The sequence below is a fragment of the Cupressus sempervirens genome, chromosome 8 (assembly GCF_028749045.1).
Source record: "Cupressus sempervirens isolate cs-2001-9-10 chromosome 8, ASM2874904v1, whole genome shotgun sequence".
In the NCBI taxonomy this organism is placed as follows: domain Eukaryota; kingdom Viridiplantae; phylum Streptophyta; class Pinopsida; order Cupressales; family Cupressaceae; genus Cupressus; species Cupressus sempervirens.
In genome coordinates, this window is record NC_143125.1 from 88,543,990 (window position 1) to 88,568,030 (window position 24,041).

General features: G+C 36.6%; 1 protein-coding gene across 3 annotated transcripts in view; it reads left to right on the plus strand.

Annotated features, from left to right (window-relative positions):
* LOC149541765 (delta-1-pyrroline-5-carboxylate synthase-like) overlaps window positions 1-24,041 on the plus strand; it is a 214,169-nt gene that overhangs the window by 152,619 nt on the left and 37,509 nt on the right. For all 3 annotated transcript variants that reach the window (XM_089796874.1, XM_089796875.1, XM_089796876.1), the window contains 2 exons: window positions 1,197-1,263; window positions 1,395-1,465. In XM_089796874.1, coding sequence (XP_089653000.1) covers window positions 1,197-1,263; window positions 1,395-1,465 — 138 coding nt within the window. The remainder of the gene's footprint in view (window positions 1-1,196; window positions 1,264-1,394; window positions 1,466-24,041) is intronic.

A 24,041-nucleotide genomic window follows, 5' to 3' on the forward strand; every position in this document is an offset into this window, starting at 1 on the left:
CTATTTTGTATTCTGAAGCAATTGTTAATGCTCGTGCCTTACCAATTGGTTATTAACTAGAGTTGAATTTTTCTTTCATATATTATCAACCATTGTCTTTTTTAGCAACTGCATGTCCATGTTACATCAGTGGATTTGGTTTTCCACTAGATGCTATTTTGGCATATAGTGAGCCAGTTATCAAGTGGACATGTTTGACATGTATTTATTTCCATGCATTTTTTTGTTTTCATTTGTCATTTTGCTCTACATATTCTAGGTGCAGGGTATAACAGTTGTTGAAAGTTCTTTTTGGATCAGGGAATAACAAAGAGTCCCCATTCTGCTCTCTTTTCTGGGGTATCATAAGGGATAAGGTGGCTTTCCTTGCTCACCCTTATCACAGGAATGCCTAAAGCCATTTCATAGGCATTCCCCAATTCTATTTCTAGGTGGGTTGGAGACACAATTCTCATCCCAGGGTACAATGAGAAAACTGGGATTCTTATCAGCAAAGATAATATTCTGTGAATTTTATATATAGCGTATATGTACTTGGTGTTTGGAGCCATTCATACATGTCAGGTATAGATGGATTATGTAGAGAATGATGCCATTTAGCTTCAACCTCTGAGATCTGCGATTCTTGACTCAATTTGATACATTCTCTTACGTGCACACAGTCTTGTACAGAGCTTGTATATTCTTGCTATCCAAAATGAGTCATAATTACCAATTACAATGATATGGTGATACATTTTTCGTAAGCCATGCGACTCTTGAATCAAGTTGATATATTCTCTTATCGGTGTGCCTATGTTAACTCTTTCTGATGCAGTTGCAATCAAGTTACCTGCCATGTATGTATCACAGTCCACAATTTGATTTCAATTAGTTGCCCTTCTATTTGTCTTACTCTACTTTGTAGGGAGGTGAATGTGGCTTCTTTAAATGTACAAATCTATCCATCAGAATGAAAGCAGAGCCATCAATCTACTAATACTGGTGTCTTTTATGTCTCTGATTTATGATTAATGAAATAGTGCTTGGCATTTCTAGACACATACTGCTGTAAAGATTATGTAAATTTGTTTTTTGTGATTGGAATTTATCATTTTTAATAAGTTTCAAGTATGATTTCTCATTAAAAAGTACAGCATGGTTGGTGTGTTCATATTGGTAAGACCTGTAATGGTACTTTTGGAAACTTTTGACAGTGCTGCTGTATTTCATAATGCAAGTACACGGTTCTGTGATGGAGCTCGCTTTGGTCTTGGTGCAGAGGTATAAACAAGTTGTCCGATGTTGATAACACAGAGAATCATGCATTTAGAACTATTGTACAAAATTAAGTTCTATTTTGGTTGAGAACACATTGTTTCTTTAACAATACAAATTTGTGTTTCCTTACACAGGTTGGAATAAGTACAAGTCGAATTCATGCTCGTGGACCTGTCGGAGTTGAAGGTCTTTTGACAACCCGATGGTATATTCTTATTAAATATTTAGTACCAATTTTGGATTTTAATTTTTTAATGAAACATTTGTTATCTTAGTTTGCACACAATACATGATATAACACAATGAGTTGGGAAGCCTACATATGGCTAATAAAAATTACAGCTGCATTATTACAACACCGTATTCTGGCAATTGTCTCTAAACATGCTGCACTGGTGGGTCTAGAATATATGTACATATTCTTGTCACAGACACACTTATCACATTGGCATTTCTGTATGACTGAAAACTGTTTTGCATAACTAACACTGGTGGTATTGGAGTGGTTGTGTCCCATCAAGATTCAATAGAGCTTCTACAAACTTTAAAATATAGAACATAATACTAATTGTTATCGAGTGAATGAAAAAATCAGACCATAAGCATATCAGTGGATTTTTGTTGGACATAATTTACTTGTCATTTTAAGATTACAACCCTAGAGTATTTTCCTCCATAGCTGTACAGTACAAATATGATGTGCATAGTGGTATGTACCAAGAAAGCTAGACTAAAGAATGTTAGGATGATTGAAACATACGAAAGCTGTACATAAAGTGTTTGTACTTTGTGCTACTAGATAAAACAAGTCCAGAAGTAGATAACTAAATCCCCGAGGCCAAATGACCCAGCAAAAGAGAGAAATTAATTTATAAACAATCACAACACCAATAGAAATATTTGTTGGACATAATTTAGCTGTCTTTTTAAGATTACAACGCTAGAGCATTTTCCTTAGTAACTGTACAGTATGAATATGATGTGCATAGTGGTATGTACTAAGAATGCTAGACTAAAGAACATTAGGAGGATTGAAACATACAAAAGCTGTACAAAAACTGTTGTTTCTACTTTGTGCTACTAAATAAAGCAAGTTCAGAAGTAGATAACTTAATCCACGAGGCCAAATGACCAAGCAAAAAAAAGCAAATTAATTAATAAAAAATCACACCACCAATATAAATTTTTCTTTTATTCCCTATATAAATTCTTGATGCCTATTTATATAGGGTAATTCCATTTCAGACCTCAGTTAACTTGTTCTATATCACTAAAATGTCGAAAAGCTATGCCTCTGAAGCTCACTGATGAAAGTCTCCAAGCTACCAGTTTGTCTAAGCTGTGCTAGCTCTCGGAAATGGAACTCACGGTCCTTCCTGTCAAACCTCTCACCCAGCTGGGCCGCAAACTCCTGGTAGGTAGTGATCCGATCATAATGTAAAGACACTAACCCATGGTACCACCAGTCATAGGCTACACCATCCAAGTGCAACACAACAAACCTAATAGCATCCTCCTCAGACATCGGATGCAATGAAAGATATGTGTCGAGCTTATGAACCCAAGCTTTAGCTATCACTCTCCCACTCCGATTAAAGTATGTCGTAGTTAATTTGTTGGTTGCATGATTCAATTCATTATTAGCTGTCCTCTGTCTCATATTAGGTTCACCTCTAGAATGCTCTCTCCTTTGACTCACGAATCTAACAAGTTAAGCTGCTGCCTAACATTTAGAGGTAATGCATCCTACTTAGCATGTGTTGTCAGCACATCATCAACAAAAGATCCTGTATCACCTACGACACTAGCCTCCTCCAACTTAGGCCTTAAGAAAGTAGGTCGTTGTAGCCTGTAATGAGTACCTGTACAATCTACCCTGCCATCTGCTCTAGAGACGTGTGAGAACTATCTGAAATACTTCTTGACCCCTATCTCTGCTATGGCCTCTAGGTAATGAAATGTTGTTGTAGTATATTAGAGACCTGCTGCAGTACATTAGCAACCTAGTGCTGACCAACTGCCTATTCACACTGACCATTTGCAATATTCCTAAAACAATCTCTAGCCTCTCTCTCTCTTCATCATTACTTGTATTACCAACATTCCTGTCACCCGTAGTGCCAATCTAAATATCTATATGTGGGGGTGAGGCTCTTTGCTGATGTAGTAATAATAGGTGATTATGGTATTGTCATGATACCGATTTGGATGCATGATGATCAGTTATTGTGTTGTCATTGATGTCAAGTATTGACTTGGTGGTCCTACCATGTTGCTAAGTATAAAATTGATGAATAAGGTGTTGCACTGAGTTTTAGTGGTTAATATCCTCATGGGAGACTTAAGGGTGTCTTTGAAAGTCAAATCTATGACCACTACTCTTGATGTAAATATTTGAGTAATTTATGATTGGATGAAGGTTGACAATGCAATTGCTAGAATAGTTAGTGATAAGCAATAGGTGATTTGATTGTTTTGATAAATCTAAGAAGAGTTAAGTGGATCCGTCATAGGCCAAACAAGAACATGGTCCTTAGATGCTATGTTTGCGATTGTAACTCATTTGGATGACTGTGGGGGAGTATTGCAGTGATTAACGGATTATCGGTGGTAGACCTTGTATTGATGACCGATATGGATGATGTGGTGAATGTTGTTGAGCTAGACACGATGTGGTGACATGTCTTACTGATTGGAGGTGATGATATGGCATTCCTGTGATCGATGCAAGCATGCCATTAAGATTCTAGAAGAAGGGTTTATTTGGTCAAAACATGTTTGATTGTTCTTCATGAATTTGAATGTGAAGTTGATTGTAGGATGATGTAGTAAAGAAAATTCGTTGTGTGCACGAGATGTGTGTTTGGGTGTGTGGTATCTAATCGATAGGTTTGAAATACAAAGTGAAACATGTTAGATCAAGTTTGAGGTGGTGGAACACTTCAGGGGTTGAAGAACATTATATATTTGATGTAGGTGAAAGAATTGTGTTGATTGTGTGGTGGCCGTGAATGTGAAGGTGCAATCAAGCCAGAAGAGAGTTGGGCATGAAGTGTAGTGTTGTGTTCATTACATTGGATCTGATTAGGCAAAGATGCTGCTTTTCTACAAATTGTTCTACGTGTTGTTCTCTAATAGTTCTAGTAGTAAAACCTCTTAATTGGGTGATCCTAACCTATTCTTTATTGTAATTTTTTTAACAGAGTGGCACTTTAATTAGTGTTCTAAGTCCTCTAACAAGGTTACTTTCGACAAGGTAAAGCTCCCAATAGGGCTAGTGGTAAACCCTGTGACCATGTGGTACTTAACAATGTTCTGTTAGCTCCTAACAAGGTTAAGAACCTAACAGGGTGTACTTTAGAAGAGTGCAAAATTTGTGGGTACTAATTCTCACTGTGGTTTTCACCCAAGTTGGGTTTCCATCAGACCAAATCTTTATGTCAATATTGCATTAATTTGTGAATGTGTTCATTTGTTTGATGCTTACATTTTCTGTTATTAAGTTGATACTGTGATAAGGGTTTAAGAGGCTGAAAAGTTGTTTAATGGGTAGATTACTGATTCACTCCCCTTCTCAATGATCTAATCCCTTAGGAGTAACAAATGCTATTGAATTAATTGTTGATTCATTTTTGGTCTTCATGGTGGATTATTCGTGTTGCTTTCGAGCATTGCATGGTTTCTTTATTTCCTCAATTTAAGTAGATTTTAAATAGTGTTTAGTTGAATGGATGATATTTTGGATGTTTGGTGAACTCGCTTAGACAAAATCACTAGCTGCGTACTGATTGTAAGTTTTCCTTGCGTGGTGGAATGACTTTTATGGACTTAACTTTGACTATTGCTTACACATTGATATGCATCGATGGATTGTGTCAATGGGGAATAGTTTAAGAGTAGAGTAGGAGAAGAGACTTGTTGAAATTGTTGCCATAATGCAATCAAAGTAATTTATGATTCATTAATGGTTTTCATGAGGATTATTTGTGTTGCTTTGATTGTACGGTTTCTTCAATTCCTCACTTAGAGTAGATTTTGAATAGCGTTTAGTTGAATGGAAGATATTTTGAATGTTTCTCTAGCGAACTCACTTAGACCAAATCATTAGTTGCTTCCTGATTGTAAGTCTTCCTTGCATGGTCAAATGATATATTTATTGACTTGACTATGATTATTGCTTTCACATTGACGTGCATTGATGGGCGGTGTCAATAGAATCATGATAGTTTGAACCAATGTTACAAGACTCGTTGAGTCCTTAGGTGAGCCCATCAAAACAAGGCAAATTGCCTCTCGACTTTGACTCGGTCGAGTCCTAGCCGAGTCGAGGCGAGCCCATCAAAACAAGGCAAATTGCCTTTGGACTTGGACTTAGTCAAGTCCTAGTTGGCCAACTCACTGAGTTAGGTGACTCGACTGACTCACTGAGTCCCGTCAACTTGACTCGGTCGGCGGATAGCATTTGGAAAAGACAAAAACAAGTTTTTAGTTTTTTTTTTGGGTATGTTGACCATGAGTAAGACCTAAAAAGGTAATTCTATCACTTGCAAACACAAAGAATAGAGAAATAAGAGTTGAGGGAAAAGTATTGGGGTTTTCGGAGATAGATTAGCAAATAGGTTGGCTCTCATCTATCGGTTGCTAATAGTTTGTGCCACGTTGTAGCTTGCATATAAGCATTGAGAGGAGTTAAAAGAAGCATTTGGAGGAGGCTTCTTCAAACTTGGGTTCCATGTCCATTTCTAGAGAAAATTTGAAGTGGTAATGCAATTGGAGTATCTTGAGCCAGCCATCTATTGCTTTAGGATGCAAATGCAATTAGAGTATGTTCGAGCATATACACTCGAAGAGGTGCAACAAGTTAGCAGCAAAACGGCTGAATGATCTTGTTTTTGTTCACTACAATCTTCGCTTCCGCCAAAAATAGATTTTGGGCACTGACACATCTATCATTATATTAGAGAAGGTTGATATACAAGCAGGGTGGAACATAGAGGTTGATGATCTTGTGTTCTGTGATGAAGACTTGTAATAGGTTGATCAGGTGGATCGAGAGGTAGAGGCAGTGGCGATGACAGTGGAGAAGGCTAGAGCATGAGGAGACCCAATGCAGGACCCTGAGGTCAAGAGTGATGGATTTGACTTTGATGATGAGGGTTATGAGGATGAGTATGAGGATGAGGAGGATGATCATGATGGGCATGTCACTGAGGTTCAACCTCAGACACAAGGAGAGAGGATGGCTCTAGAGTCTTCCATGACCTCTTTGAGGTGCACTCGTAGGAAGACATAGCCTACTATGAGCCTTTCTTTTGATATATGTTTTGAACTTTTGATTCCATGGATATTGTAGACATTTGATAGTTACACTATATTTGGATTTCTATTATGTTATTCGATTAACTTTAAGTAATTTCTTTCAAAATTTACATTTATACTTAGTGATCTATGAAAAGTTGTATATGTGTGCAAAGTAGCTTCTATTTATCTCAATTATTGTGTATTTGATGTTAATTGGCTAAATGATGCATGAAAAAACTTGAAATCCTTAAAAATCTTTGAATTTCATGTTTTTAATTTGTTGAGTCCGATTGTTGAGACCGAGTTTGAGCCCAATTTGGGCCTAACCGAGTCTGAGCCAAGGCCAAGGTTGGTAACATTGGTTTGAACATCTTACATAGGTTGCTTGATGTCGATGGCTAAACTACGTTAGATCCACAATTTCTTGCATTCTAGGAGTAGAATAGCTTTATCTAAGCCCCTTTATCTTTGCAAATTGCTTGGTGTGGAGAAGCTAAAGTTAGTTGATATGCATCAAATGAAGACCAAGGGTCGAGTTTAATACGTCACAAGGATCGATTATGACATTTTAGAACCAATTATGGCCTTTGAATGTAATGAACCTAATGTATTAGCAAAATGTCATGATGGTCCTAAGAGAACCATAGGACCCAATAATATAACTCATGAGGGCAAATGGGCAAAGGGATTCAATAGGGGTTTTGGCCCTGATAAATGATGTAATAGGATCAAATGGGAAGTCAGTAATGGTTAAAACTAAAAGTCATTTGGGGGTCATTTTTAATAGTTATAACTTCAAATATTTGAATCCTAACGGCTAGTTAGGAATGGGAGGGATGGAAGAAAACTAGTGTTTTAGGTTATTTAAATGGATAAAACCAATTGGAATTGGTTGGGGGAAGTTGGGATTATGTCTATAAAGTATAAAGTCTATAGAAGAAATTAGATATGCAGAGATAAATGTGCTGTATGGACGTCAATTCCGTGAGCAATAAAAAACTTATATTTCTTACATTTTGGTTTCCTTTCATTGAATATTTGTATCTAATAGAGTGAAAATTGAGTTGTCTCGTGTTGTGACAGGATTGTAATCATCTTCCGCATTCATTTTGGTGTTTTGAATTAGTAAAGTTCCAGATTTACATCCATTGTACTGACAGGCCAAGGAAATGCTATAAAACTTGGTTGTTTTGAGGGGATAAATGGAACTTGGGTCCATTTTTTGAATGTCTTTCCCTGTTTCTCACAAAATGGACCCCATGTAACATACCCTTGATGTTACTAGCCATTTTACTTATAGGGAGAATTGATAAAGTGGTGTACACCGTAACTGTGATAAGGAAAAGTGCATGAAATTGATGCCAAGGGTATAGTAGCAGAGAACCTACGCAAAGGAGATAGCTTTTTATGTCAAACAGTGTTAGGGCATGTCAATGTAATAACCCCAGCTGGTTATAACTTACACAATCAGAAAATTTCTTTTACAACTCCATAATTTGACATTTAATCAAACACTTGGCAATCATCTTCCAATACTTAAAGATTAATTAAATAATTAATACTGAAACTGAGGCACTCACATATTGATCTTCCAATTATCATTTAGAAATTCACAATTGAATTCTATACAAAACCAATTTAGTTTTTTCATATACTATTGCTGCAACAATATTGAAGCATTCACAAATTAATAAACTTGTTAACTTCCAGCATTTGGTCTAATTGCAGCAATCCCACAGTCCTTGATTTGCATGCCAAACCATCAATCCTTATACAGTCAGAGTGCAGGGAATAATCTCACATACAAACTCACTATCAATAAGAGGCATGAACACCTGTTATGGCTGAACACTAAGAGCAGCAATAGACCACCAAAAATCAGAGTGACATTTGCAGTGATAGACACTAGTCTTCCATCTATATCCCACGCCTGAGCAATGGAAATGGAGTGATCACAACCTTCACCAATAGATTTATCCTTAGCCACAGGAAAATATAGTAGGAGAGATGGCCAATTGTATACCTCAGCACAATTGCCAATGCAACTCAGAACAAAATCTTTGATTTGAATCTACAATACTTTAGCTGTAGATCTAATGGAACCACTCAAAATTTAGAGCCTTATACTTTAGCAAGGGCACAAAAATTAGAACTCAGAAAAAACCACAAAGGAAACAAAAACAAATAAATATCCAAACATGCTTTTCTCAACAAATGAGTTTGTATTTATAACCTCCAAATGCCCTTTTTGTTGCCAAAATGTAACCTCACTCAAGAAGCTTCACTACACAACATTAATTAGAAGCTTCCATTATATTCTTTCACTTGACTTTGCTTAACTAATTAATAAATGTCTCTTTCCAATGATGATTCAACCTTCAACTTAAGTGAAATTATAAAGTTAAATTATAACTTTATAAAAAGCCATTTAATAATTTAATAATAAGTTGGCCACTAAAAATATAACTCTCAAAATACTCATCATCTAAATATGCTATTTGAAATAGTAGTCATACTTATTATTTCTCTATGTGACCAAATGCACTTTCCAAAAATAGAAAGGGTCCATCTTAATCAACACCCCACTTACCACAAATAGTAAGTAGACAAAACTAAGCCCAAATGAAGTCCAATTTGAGCCAAACGAAGACCAACCCATAGCTTACTAAATTGTGGAGAAGACAAGACCCTCCCAAGCCAAGCCAAGCCACTGCCTCAAAAGACCATCTATCCACAATAACCAGCCTATGAGTATCACAATATTAGTTTAATACTAGAAACTCCAATGTTGGCAAAAATGGGGACGTTATAGTCCTCTCCCCCGAGATTGCTTGTTCTCAAGCAATTTGACAACACAATGAGCTACAACCTCCACCTGAATCCCAAATGAAGAAGTGCGTGACATCTCTGTCGACACTAAACCAGCTGCAAACCAACATCATCAGAACTAACCATATGTCCTGTAACATAGCAACCAAAACTTGTGTTGATGATTTAGAAGTCAGAATGTCACCAAAAGGCGACTCCATAGAATATCTATGCATCCTCTTCTTTCTTGTATCTACCCACATAATATATATTGGACTAGAATCCTAATCATCACCAACAATACTTGAAAGAGACGTAGCTACAGGAGAACCACAAGCACTCTTGCCAATTGTATCAACAATAGGTGTAGCCATGTCAAAATTTGTTGTCACAGGAACATCACCAATTGTCGCTATAGAAAACTAATTGAATTTGTAGATGGTGAAAACTGAGCCCAACTCCACTCAGGTGAGAGATCAACCTCAATCTCAAAAACGGGATTGTCATAAGACAATGCTACATCCATGTCAAAAATTGGATTCTCTACAAACTAAACATCAACACTGTGTTGATTGATAGTATAACAGGACTTTGTTACTACATCACTCAGCTCATCATCAATAACAAGTGTACTATCATCAGAGCACACATCTACAACCACTGCATGCATACTGCTAAACTCGTTAGATGGCTCAATTGACAGAGAAGTGGTTGCTGATATGATAGTACCCTCACGTGCTCCTACTCCCACTATCACTGCATTGCCATCAAAAACATGATCTTGGGAACTCATGCCAACATCTGCATCATTTGACTCAACGTGACATGAATTCTCATCACATTCCTCCAAAACTTTGCCCAACTCATGCGGTCTCATAAGAAATGTCCTAGACATTTGTAGCCACAACTATATCATCACATTTCGCTCTTTGAAAAAGCGATATCACGCTCTACTCAAATCTCAGATTTGAAATCAGTCGGGTCATCCATTTGTGATTTTGATTCAGCTCATTCACTAGCACATCTAACAGTTTCACAATACCCTGTATGTTAGATTATCCATCCCTAGGTGGAGAAGTACGCTTGCTGCGGTTATAATGAATACCAAACCTCCTGTCACCATCCATAACATTGAAAACCGAAATCTCCAAAACAAAGCACCAATCAAACTCAGCCCAATTCCTGCAGGTTGGCAGGAAACTGCTCTGATACCACTATAATAACCCTAGCTGGTTATAACTTACACAATCAGAAAATTTCTTTTACAACTCCATAATTTGACATTTAATCAAACACTAGGCAATAATCTTCCAATACTTCAAGAATAATTAAATAATTAATCCTGAAATTAATAAGGCACTGACATATTGATCTTCCAATTATCTATATACAAATTTAAAAAATCAATTTAGTTTTTTCATATACTATTGCTGCAACAATATTGAAGCATTTACACATTAATGAACCTGTTAACTTCCAGCATTTGGTCTAATTGCAGCAATCCCATAGTCCTTGCTTTACATGACAAACCATTGATCCCTATACAGTCAGAGTGCAGGGAATAATCTCACATACAAACTCACTATCAATAGAGGCATGAACACCTGTTATGGCTGAACACTAAGAGCAGCAATAGACCACCAAAAATCAGAGTGGCATTTGCAATAATAGACACTAGTCTTCCATCTTTATCCCACCTCTCAGCAATGGAAATGGAGTGATCACATCCTTCAGCAATAGACTTATCCTTAGCCACAGGAAAATACAGTAGGAGAGATGGCCAATTGTATACCTCAGCACAATTGCTAATGCAACTCAGAACAAAATCTTTGATTTGAATCTACAATACTTTAGCTGTAGATCGGATGGAACAACTCAAAATTCAGACCCTTATACTTCAACAAGGGCACAAAAATCAGAACTTAGAAAAAACCACAAAAGCAACAAAAGAAAATAAATATCAAAACATGCGTTTCTTAACAATTGAGTTTGTATCTATAACCTCAAGATGCCCATTTTGTTGCCAAAATGTAACTTCACTCAAGAAGCTTCACCACACAACATTAATTAGAAGCTTTCATTAGATTCTTTCACTTGACTTGGCTTAACTAATTAATAAATGGCTCCTTCCAATGATAACTCAACCTTCAACTTAAGTGAAAGTATAAAGTTAAATTATAACTTTATAATAAGCCATTTAATAATAATTTGGCCACTAAAAATATGATAATTCCAAAAATACTCATCATTTAAATATGCTGTTTGAAATAGTAATATTTCTCCATATGACCAAATGCACTTTCTAAAAATAAAAAAGGTCCATCTCAATCAACACCCCACTTACCACAAATAGTAAGTACACAAAACTAAGTCCGAATGAAGTTCAATATGAGCGAAATGAAGACCAACCCAGAGCTTATTGAATTGTGGAGAAGACAAGACCCTCCCAAGCCAAGTACTGCCTCAAATGACCCTCTAACCACAACAATTAGCCTACGAGGATCACAATAATAGGCTAATCCTAGAAATTCCAATGTTGGCAAAAATGGGGACATTACAATCAAAGAGATGGTATTGGGTCTTAGAAGCGAAGCGAAGTGCATCTGCCAAGAAGCCCTAGTTTTAAGACCATTTAGGTGATGGAGTACACTTTGCATATAAGGTGGAGCCATAGGGTCAAATAAATAAACAAATCCTTTGATTTACATCATAACACAACTCTGTTGGAGGTTTGGGGGTAAGTATTAGTAGGGACTTCTTTGTAAAAATGGCCTCTTCAGGCCTAAGTTCGGTGCTGACAGCCTTATTTCGTACAGATGGTAAAAATCAACTACATTTATAGAGTGGCCAAAAGGGTATTCTAGAGGGATTACTTTGTCTGATGTTTTTGAAGAATTCGACAAAAAGTGACAAAAACATGGTAGACCTAGTTGGGGTTTTAGGCCTAAATAAGGGCTTTTGAAGGGTTTTCATAACAAACAATCATTTGAGAGTTTGGAAACCAGTGAATAACCTTAGATTGGGTAAGAATAGGTGTTTGGAAGACTTCGAATCAATAGGGAAGTGTGGAGTTGGATTTTGACTCTTTGAACGCATGTTGGCGCATTTACTTAGAGAACTAAGAATTTTGATCTATTTGAGAAGCCAAGCTGGGAGACTAGTTGATACTCCAAGCCTCTGCATCATTGCTAGAATGGACGTAATAAATTCTGGTTGTGGCCCCATTATTCCTTTAGTCCTTCAGAAGACACTGTAAATTCCGAACCTATATGATAGTCACAGTATTTAATGAACTGTTGTTCAATCACATATCCATATGCTCAGTCTTCACAATGACATACAGATTACTCACATGTACTTTTATTGATTATTTATCCTTGAATAAATGGTGACAGCTGTTGGATTTTCTGATTTTGATTGATTTGGATTTTGTTGTTAAACTTGCTAGGTATTTTGTGTTGGATGTCTATTCATGATAAAAATACTTTTACAGAATCAGATTCTAGAAGCTATTGTAACATGTCTATTCATTTCATCTTTTTCTACTTTTTTGTTTACTGAAAGATTTTATTAAGGGGGCATGATAATTTAGCATCCATGCATGATTCAAACAGACATACAAACAGAGATTTGATAGACACACAACTAGATAGATGGTTAGATAGACAGATATAGACTAACATATTTCCTTTTGGGGATTTGTAATCAAGCTAATTTTGAAAAACAATGGAGGCAATAAGCTCACTATAGGAGTCCATAAGAAACCTCCAGTTGAAGTCACAACCAATTAAGTTCTCTATCAAAATAGTTCATAGAACCATAAAATTTTCACACTACCTAATGTCATTCATTTGATCCCATTTAGTTTGTTCTTGAAAAACACAGACCAAATGTTCTTAGTGAATTTGCTAAGTTACCATATTTTCTTTGTTAACTAGGAAATCGCAAGTCGGTTCACACGATAGCATATTCGATTCGAAATAGAATCCAAATCGCAATGTCTTTGTGATATTTGTAGAAAATTCACCCATACGGACCGGGGTTGAATTTGCATCCAATTTGATCGAATTTCAAAACACGTGAGCGAACCCGAGAGGAATTTGGAGTGGTTTCAGTGAATTAGAAAGAATTTGAGCAATTGTTGTTTTTGTTGACTTCAACAACATACTTTATTAAATTGTTTTATTGATATTATAATGTAAAAGTTGTAAATAAAAGCTTAAACCTAAAATGCTGCGATTTATGAAGTCCGCTGCGATTTATATTCATTGCACAATGTTATATGAAGTTTGCGATCTCTTGAAATCAGTCTTTAAAATGTTTATAAATTCAAATTGAACGATTAGAAAATTTAATTTTTTAAATTTAAATTTATTAATTTATTATATATATCAAATATTAAACTTTAACCATGAAATGTTAATAATTGAATACTAATAAAAATAAATAATAATATTAAATTTATATTCATTAGATTTTAAATGTTTTTGAAATAAAAAGCGAGCAAAAACAAGGCTGTCGTCCCTTACAACCAAAATGTTGGTAACCAACATGTCATTGGCGGAGACCAACAAAGAACACTACTGAAGTAAAAACATACTAAAGTTCAAACTAGCCACAATAATACTATGCAAGTAACTAACCAGTATACTACTAAGAGCAGAAACAACTAAACTATAGTAGAAGTCTATAATGTTTGCTATACTACTTAAGTTCATCATAAAAACTATTGGCACAACAAGGCCAACCCAAGTTTGAGCAACAGCTGGATATCAGCAAAACAAGTAACAACAAATTAACATAAAACAACTTGGATCCAAGGATCCCTTAAAACTAATAAACTTATTTCTCAGTTTTTTCCTTTCCCTTCCCAGCAAGAACTCGGGACCAGTCATCAGCAAGGAATTTAAAAAGAAGCTTATGATCCTCCATGTCCATTCCTGCTTCTTCTTTCTCCTGTGCCAGCAGTTGGAGGGTGGTTGCAGCAACGTGAGTGACTTTTAGTGCAAATTTAGAGAAGGTGGCGAACCCTTCTAAAATTTTGACCCGCTTGTCCAATTTGGCATACACCTCCAATTGCTCCTTGGTCTCCTTATTTTTCGTTCCCACCTTTTTAACTTCCTTTTTAGCTTTTTCCACCTGATTATCAACCTGCAAAACCCTTGGGTTAGTAAAAACATTAGGTTTTTCCTTGACTGGGGAGGAAATGGTAATGGGGGAGGTGTCCACTTTACTACTATCTTCACATAAAGTAATGGGTTGTAGGGTGAAGCTGGCCGAAACATGGGTAGTCTCCATGGTAACAACATTTCTAGCCGACACCTGAGTATTTTCAGTAGACATCTGGGCATTATCAACAGAATTGTCCTCAGAGTTAACACTTTTTTCAGCCTCCTCCTTCCCTTTTTCTCTCTTGGAATCAGAGTTATCCTCCTTCCCCCTCTCCTCTTCATTATTTTCTAAGCTCTCCTCTTCCACCTCCTCAACCATGAATCTGTTAGATTTTTGCTTGCACCTTGGTTGGGATTGGGCAAGTCTTCCTGATCTCCTCCTACCTTTTCCGCCTGCCTCCTCCTTCGAGCCCTCTTCTTCCACCTCCACAGGTTTTTCCACTTTAATCTTTTTACTGCCGTTTTGTTCCACAGCCACATTAGGTTTCTTCTTTTTCTTATTTTCACTGCTAGGGGAGAGTCGTGGGGTATGAATTTTGGTAGCAATATTGGTACTTGGGGGTGAATTCTGTCGGTGGTGTTGGTTATCAACCACCACCACCCTAGGGGGGGTAAAGGGCAAGATGGAATTGGTACAGGTGAAAGATTAGGCCTTGGTGGATAATGGTGGAGTTAAGCCCCTTATTCCTCTTTTCCCTAACATCGCTGATCATATCCTCTAGAGAATGTAGCAGAAAAAACGGGATAGAAATAAAATCCCTATTTCTAAAATGATTCAGTAAGGGAAAATGGTAGTAGTAGTAAACACCGAACCTGCCCTCCAGCGTAAGGTATTTTATGAGAACCAAGCAAACATCGTCCCACGGAGTTGGCAACTGATCCCTCTTAAATCGTCCTCTGTAGTGCACTGGTTCCTCATTCTCCGCATAAAACTGCTCATACTGGCCTCGTCAACAGTTTTAGTGACCTTTCTCAATTTTTTCCCCTTCATTAAAAGACCAGTAGCCATGGCAATAACTTCCTCATTAACTTGAAATTTGATTCCATTAATGGTTACCTTGCAGTTGTTCCACCCATTGACAAACTGGAGGACACAATTCTCGTCATACCCCGCCATCGACTGCATGTAAGGCAGAAAATCCCCCTCTTTAAATAGAAACCAGGTAGCCATCCTGTCTTTGAAGTTCTCAATTTTCGTGGGCTCCAGCCTATTCAAATCTCCACCCATTTCTTCCCTGCCAATTTCCAGTTCCCCCACCTTAGTGATGTGCATCTGAACCTCCTTGTTTGCGAAAATACTGTGAATACTATCAACCCTGAGTCTGTCAACTATGAGCGAAAAGGTTATACAAGCCCATGCTTGATGAGCTTCAAAATCCCATGCAAAATCATTATGGGAATTGCACTTGTTTATCATTATAATTTTAACACCTCGAAAATCTCTGACAATTTGAACAATGATATTCTTCGTACTTTCAAATGGGAAGTAATTCGAATTCCTCAATGTGTTACCATAATGGTGAAATGACACTCTTCTTAAATTGCATTCATTCATTTTTCCATTAGTACGGCCATGTCTTCTCCTCATTTCCCTAAAACCTTTATTAAATTTAGTGCTCTTCGACTTTGCAAGGAAAAGATTGCCAAACTTGGCGCTAGTCTTAAATTTAATAGCCATAATTAAATGATACTCCCCTCTCTTTCCTTGCGAACCAAGGACTTAATATGCTCGTTTAGATTTTCCATATTTCTCCAGCACGTGACTGCTGTTAATTTAAACCCCATGGCAGCCGCCACATCAACCACCCTATTTCCTTCCTTGTAGATGTGCTGCAGGTGGACACTTTCCATCCCTTCTAAAATATGCTTAATGTCCATTATGATAGTTCGAATATTCCATCCCGGTTGTGACACTCCCTTAACCAAATCAATAATTAATTTAGAGTCCCCCTCTATGGTTATTTCCTTAAGTTGCATTTCTCTAATCAGCTGAGGCCCCTAAAGCAAAGCCATTGCCTCAGCCAGATTATTACTTCCATTCCCCACCTTCCTAGCGTGACTAGCAACACATCACCATTCCCATCCTCGAGCATTCCACCCGCTGCTCCTATACCTCCTCTAGCGGCACCATCGAAATTTAGTTTAAATTGTGTAAGAGTAGGTGGTTTCCATCTCGTTTGCTATCTCCTTAACATTTTTGAGTTATCAAAAAGGTAAAAATCCTTATGATTACCCCATCTTTCAGCAATTTGACCTTCTTGCCTACCTGGTTCTTCCCTTGGTATCTTACATTTGGCAACCTTAATATTTTCCCTCTGCAATTTCTCCATTATTCCAAAAACTACCTCCATCGGTTTTTCCTCCTCCCGAAATATTCCGTTATTTCTTTCTTTCTATATATGCCAGCAAATATATGGCGGAACAATTTTTCACAGAAAGACCAATTTTGGGTGGTAAAAGGGATAGCACCAGTTCTCCACGAATTGACATAAGTTATCTTTCATAACCCAATTTAGACCAAATCTCTCCCACACCATAGCCCATAACCTTAAGGCATATTAGCACTCAAGGAACAAGTGAGAAATACTTTCCTCCTTTTCCTTGCAGAGATAGCATCGGTTTGTTATATAAAAACCCCTTCTTTTCAGATTGTCTATAGTTAAAATTTTGCCATGCTGAACCACCCACCAGAAGAAATTAATTTTAGGGTGAAGGTTACTAATCTAAACATTACTCCATGATGGTGGACAGAGGTCCTTGCTAAAGAGGTGCATATGCGCCTATTTGACTGTAAAGTTACCACTCGAAGTTAAGTCCCAGACCCTTGCATCCTCTTGGATCAGAATTGGGGGTCTTTATGCCCTTATCAACTCTTCCAACTCCTTGAGAAGCTAAATATCCTCCTGGGAGTAAGTATTTTATATAATTTCCTCCACTTCCTCCTCTGATCAACATAGTCCTCCACCTTCCTTCCCATGTCTTCCTTTAGTAACTCCATTAATCTTTTAAATTTACTGAAAACCAGTGGTTTCCCTCTCATCCAATTGTCTTCCTAGAATCTGATGCTATGACCATTCCCCACTATCCACCTTGTCCCTTCCCTTAGTAATCCTCTACTCTTAACAATATTCATCCAGATTTTGGAGCCTCCTGGAAGTTCATTATTGAAGAGATTCCAATTGAAGGGGGAATTTGACAAATATTTAGCTTTCATAATATTACCCCAATCCGTATTATCTTCTCCCAATCTCAAGCCAATCTTGATAAGGAGGGCCCTATTAAGGTCACAAAGTCTTCTAATTCCCAAACCCCCTCTCTCCTTTGGCTTGCACACCTCCTCCCCGTTGACTAGGCCCAATTTATTTTTCTCCTCTATTCTTGACCAGAGGAAATTCCTTTGTATTCTCTCAATCCTGTTAGCCATATTTTGGTTGATTTTGAATAGGGATAGGAAGTAAGTAGGAATACCTTGTAGTGTTGCTGAGAGCAATTGTAATTTGCTAGCATTGCTTAAAACTTTGCCTTTCCAACCTGTAAGTTTCTTCTGAATTCTTTCCACTATAATATTCCAGAAGTCATTTGTCACCTGTTTAGTAGTTAGCGGTAGGCCAAGATAAGTATCCGGGAGGTTGGTAGACTGACAACCCAAAATGTTCTTAATCCTCCTTTGTAATGAGGCATTAGTATTAAAGAAATAGATCTTACTCTTGTGGTAATTAACTTGCTGACTTGAACTCGCTTCATAATTGCGAAGAATGGTCTTCCAAGCTTCAGCCTCCATAACCGAAGATTCTCCAAAAAGGAATGTGTCATCTACAAATTGCTGCAGGACTTCAACATCAGCAGTAGTAGCGGGCTTCACCCCTTTGACACAACCTGTATTGACAAGTTTAGAGAAAGACGTCCCTAAGACCTCAGCAACCATAATGAAAAGGTAGGGAGAAAGTGGCTCACCCTGTTGTAGACCTTTCTCTGCTCCAAAATTGCCCCAGGGGGAACCATTTAGAAGAACAAAGTATTGAACTGAGCCAACCATCATCTTAATCAGATTTATAACCTTGTCATTAAACCCCACCCTTTCAAGCACATCATAGAGAAAATCCCACTTAACCTTATCATAAGCCTTGGAGATATCTAGTTTGAAGGCCATTCCAGGTCTTTTATTTTTTTCCATTGAATGAGTGATCTCATGCGTGGTTATCGCCACATCCAGGATTTGTCTCCCCGGAACAAATCCTTTCTGTGGAGCACCAATAATTTTTTCCCAAAAAGGCTTTATTCTGTTAACTAGGACTTTAGCAAATATCTTATAAATAGTATTACATAGGCTTATAGGTCTAAAATCCAGAAGGCTCAAAGGTGTCAAAGTTTTAGGGACTAAAGCAATGAAAGTCTTATTGATCCTTTTTAGCATCTTCCTAGTTTTAAAAAATTCTCTGGTAGCCCAAACTAGTTCAGATTTAACCACCTCCTAGAAATGCTGGAAGAAAGCTGGAGGGAAACTGTCCGGACTTGGGGCCTTAAATGTTAGTTTTAAATTAAGATATTAAATTAAAATAAAATGATATTTTATATTTTAGATAAGGTATGTATAATATTGGATTGGATTCATGATTAGTGGTGTATTTTGACATTTTGTCATGCTATTTGAACTAAATCGTGAATATATATGATGGTGTATGTTGCTAAATTGCTATAATATTAGCATAGTGGTGTATAAATTTATTTGTTGCAACATATGTTACATATATATAATTTTTCTTTAAAACAAAAATTCTTGTACAAACGAACCCAAAATGAACCTAACCCAACTGCAAAAAATTTCTAGGGAATGTCGAACCCAAATATCGAACCCACATATGGACCAGAATCCGAACTGGCAACTTAGTGAAATTGTAATAAAAAGGCATCCAATAGACTTGTCAATAGTACATGCTAGACTCGTATATGGATTGACTCCAACAATGTCAGCTACAAATGTCAAAAATCATTTTTAAAATCAAAAGCCACCTAAAGAATGACTTTTTTCAGTTTGGCCCAAGCCAGGTAGGAAAAATATGCCCCAATTTAGGGTTTCAGTCTTTATTAGACAAAGGGGTAATGCACAAAGGTTTAGCATGTCAAAGTCCTCATTTTAACATTTTGTATATTCCCTTAAATCTTAACCATTAACGAGAGAGTGCCATTCATTAATCTAATACTGTCTAGCTTAATCATCATTCAAACCCTTAGGAATAAAACAAATCTCCTTTTGGAAGGCAAAATTTTGAGGTTTGGCTTTATTTTGTTCCAAGCTATGTTACCAAATTTGGTGTAGATCTTGGTTTGGGTTCATTGGTTAGACAAAAATGTAAATTGGGACTGGGTTTGATTTGAGATAATTTGCATGAAAACATGTTAAAATCATATAGTTTAATATATATTGTAGATTAAAATCAAGAATTAAGTTTAATATGCCACATAGATTAATCTTATCATCAAGACCACCATAAACTCTAATGTCATTTTAAACATAAATGATAAAATCAACAAAATATTTGCATTTAGAAGATAAATGATAATTCATTAAATATTCATTGTTCAAAACTTCAAATCATAGATGAAAAAATCGCTGCAATTTTTTTTTATGACTCATGAGTACGACTAAGTTGAAATGGGCCTAGAAACTCCCCAACAAGTTTTGGAAAAACTCGTAGTCATTGTTTTCCTATACAAGAGTAAATGCAAAGAATCGTTAGTTTTATATTAGACAGTGTAACACTAGCACTAGGGTACATCGGTACACTGGTATGGGGGAATAAAGAGCCTCAATTTTGAGATGGCAGGGATGCAACGGGAGTGTTGTATACTATACATATAGAATTTAAATTGCTAGTTAGAAATGATTTTTCATTATAGCATAACAAATTGGTACTTGAACATAGTAAAATTGCAACATAGTAACATAGCACATATCCGATAGTAACATTTTAAAATAAAAAAATGAAATAAAAATTTAAGTACCCATCTTAGTGGCGGCATGGTTGTAGAATGGCAAATGTGAGGGTACTCGAGTATTCCAAGTACCCGGTAGGGGAACAAGTACTTTGAGGTATTGTGGGTGTGAGGTGCGAGTCCCCTAGTTTCATAAGTATTAAAAAAACATCCAAATTCATATAATTTGTTTTTTCTTGCTTATGTAAAAACATGTTTTTTTCTCATTGATGGTAAAGGTTTCAAAGGCCTTAATTCCCCCTACCTCCAAGGGGTATTGCCTTGAGACAGGGGCACTACCCCTCAACCCCATTTGGGTCTCCACTCCTCAATTTCCATTAATTATTGATATCTGTCAAATAAAAAATTGGATTACAATGAGGGGATGATAGAAAATTAGGATGTAACTCTTTAAGTGTACCTGCTTAGACGTTATTTGCAGAACTTCCTAAAAATCTCTTTAGATGGGGTAACTTCTACATATGACATGCCTTAACGAAGTAGCCCAATAACTCTTTTAGAGTTGAACTTGTATTCTGGTATAGGGATGTATTAACTTCTAATTTATATTTATATACGATAGAAATTAGTAATATGCTCAACAAATTTAGTAAAATTTGTGCTATTGAAGAGTGCTTTTAAACATTGTGTATAGAAAATGTTCGATAGAATTTCTGACTTATTGACAAGCTTTTCCTGAGTTTTAAAGTTTATAGGTCCGCCAAGTTATTGTCGAGTCCAAGTTTTTCAACTATGGTTCAAATTTTGCATGCACTAATAAGATAATAATATCAAGCTGAAAAAACAAGTTTCAGCACCATAAGGGCAGTCTAAATCATCAACACCAACATTATCATTGACATTAGATGATGTAGGACCATTTGAAGAACCGCAAGCAATGCCATTTCCTCCACTCGCACTTGCGTTTTCTCGCTTTTGAACTCAATTATAACATGTTGGAAGTGGAACTTGTTGGTGTTTTTCTTGGACTACTAGGTTACTCTAAACCCAATACCAGGATGCATAAGACAAAAACAAGCCTAAGGATTACCTAAATCCCTTTCTTGGCAGGATTAATCTCAGCTCTGGACTGACTTCAACAGAGTACAAAGGACTCTCTACACTTTAGGCTCTACAGGGCCAAGGTGGGTGCACCTCAGGGATTTGGCTATAATTAATTACTTTGATTTATTCTTTAAATACTGGCTCACTAATACTTCTTCTTTTAGTAGCAGATAATGATCAATGTTCTTAAATTTGCAATAAAATCCTTGATTACAATAGCTAGTTATAACCAGAAGGAAAGCTACTACAATAAGTGTTGACCAACAATTTTAGTTCTTCATTACATAAATGGAAAATTGATTTTTGATTGATATATACATTGTGCAACCATATGAACATATCATCTTGCAACTGAATTAATTGATCAGTGCCTTACCCATTGTGATGCGGAGTCAAAACTAGTAACTCTAGACCTATTTAATTGACTTGCAATTAAATTTGGTAGTAGTTAACTCTGAACTTTATTCTTATGACATCCCTCTCATATACCTAAAACCCTATAAATTATTGAAAGCATTTACTTAACTCTTTGAACTAAAAGCAATCAATAAAAGATATAGAATTCATCCAAATTGCATTAAACTGAAAGAACTTTGTTCATTTCAATCCCAAGATCACAGATATGTAAAAATGGAGACAAAAGTCAGAGACACAGATATGCAAAACTTCCTTTGAAAACAGATACAATAATAATACAAACTCAAAGTATAACTCAGAACTTGAAAAACTTAATCATTCGATATTCACTGTATTCTTAAATTTGCAAAACTCAATACATTCATACAATTGACAAAAAACTTGGACCGACTGTGAATAACATAAAAGCACTGAAAATTCTACAAACTTTGGACCTCTACTCCACATCTTGGAAATCCTTATATAAAAGGATTGCAACAAGCTTCAGATGGGAGGACACATGTCAAAACCCTAATGGAAAGAAAAATGATAAGACATGTTCAAAAAGTTACATTTAAAACATTCTTCAGCGTTCAAACCAAAAATAGGAAGGTAGTTGCAAAGTCACCAGGTGACAATTTATTGCAGGAGTCTTCACTTTAATCTCTTGTCTTCCACTGTCTTCAACTTCCTCAAAAAGCTTCAAAAAGAAAATATATTCATTTATGAGAGATTCTACTTTCTTGATGGGATGCTTAGTATACCTGATCTTATCTAAGTCTCTCGCTGCCTGTAATCACATAAATCTTCAACTACTCCTTGTTGGTAGTGCCTTAATTTCTCCAACTGCCTCCCAGACATAGATTTCTCTTTTGGTGGGCCATTCAGTTGTCTTAACCTCTTCTAAGTCTTTGGTAGCTTTATCCCACCTGGCATCTATTATTGCTTTTGATTCTAGTGAAAATTTATTTAAGTCTATTTCAACTTTAAATAAAGAATCAATCAAGTTATTGGAATATCACTACCATCTTTAAAAACTGATGTTGTGGCTTCTTGAGTCAGCATTGGATTGAAAGAATCTGACCAATCCTGCCAGTCTCTCAACTTGTTGTTAGCATCCAAAATTGGTGGGATGCAAGGCTCAATCCCCTGTGATAAGATTTTCATCTTCCCTTGTATTATTTGCATCATTCGAGTAAAGAAGCCAATTAATTCTTTGACTATCACCATGCTCTCCTTTACTGTAATAATTTTATCAAGCAAATTTGGCTTTTTAGCTATCAACATAATCAGCCTCTCCAAAAATTGAGTGTATGGCCCCCAAAGATTGAAAGTGGGTGACAGCCATGCAAGTGCTTCATTGCAAACTTGCTCAGCATTCTATAAAGAAACATATAAAGTATGGGCCTATTGGGATATATTTTTTAGAGTCTCAACTCTATGGCCTATCATACTTTTAAGGACAATTGTCCTTACTTCACCATCCTACTGTGTAGATGGAGCATCTATGCTCATTCTTCTTGGCTCTGTATCCTCTTCCTCCAGCATCTCTGTCTGAGTAGTTGTTTTTGTTGTGATTCTGGTAGGCTGTTCCTAGATACTCTGTTCTCTGCTCTATTCTACCGTAGCAAGTTGCTCTACATTAGACAGTTGCTTTCTTAGAGATGCAACTTCTATCTCTAGCCCTTGAACTTTGGCCTCCAATTCTTCAATTCTTTGCTTGTACACATGGCTCTTCTTGAGCTCATCCTCATATAACTTCTTGACATCAATATAGTCATGGAAGGCCTTGGCTAATCTTGTTTTTATCTTCTCCCCTTTAGCCTCATTCATGAATGGAAAGTGTTTCATGGCTTTGGAGATTTTTGTACTAGAGGTACCCTGTAAGGTCCATACAATCATGTTTCCCTGATTAGTGCTCTGCATGTCCATCAACTTGGGCTTGTTTGATGTGGGAGTCATGCTCCATATTGCTAGAGCTTTGGTATCAATGTTGAAACCTAATCCCCCTTGTAGTCCACCAACACCATATGCCTCATATGAGATTGTGTTTTCTTCTTGATTTGG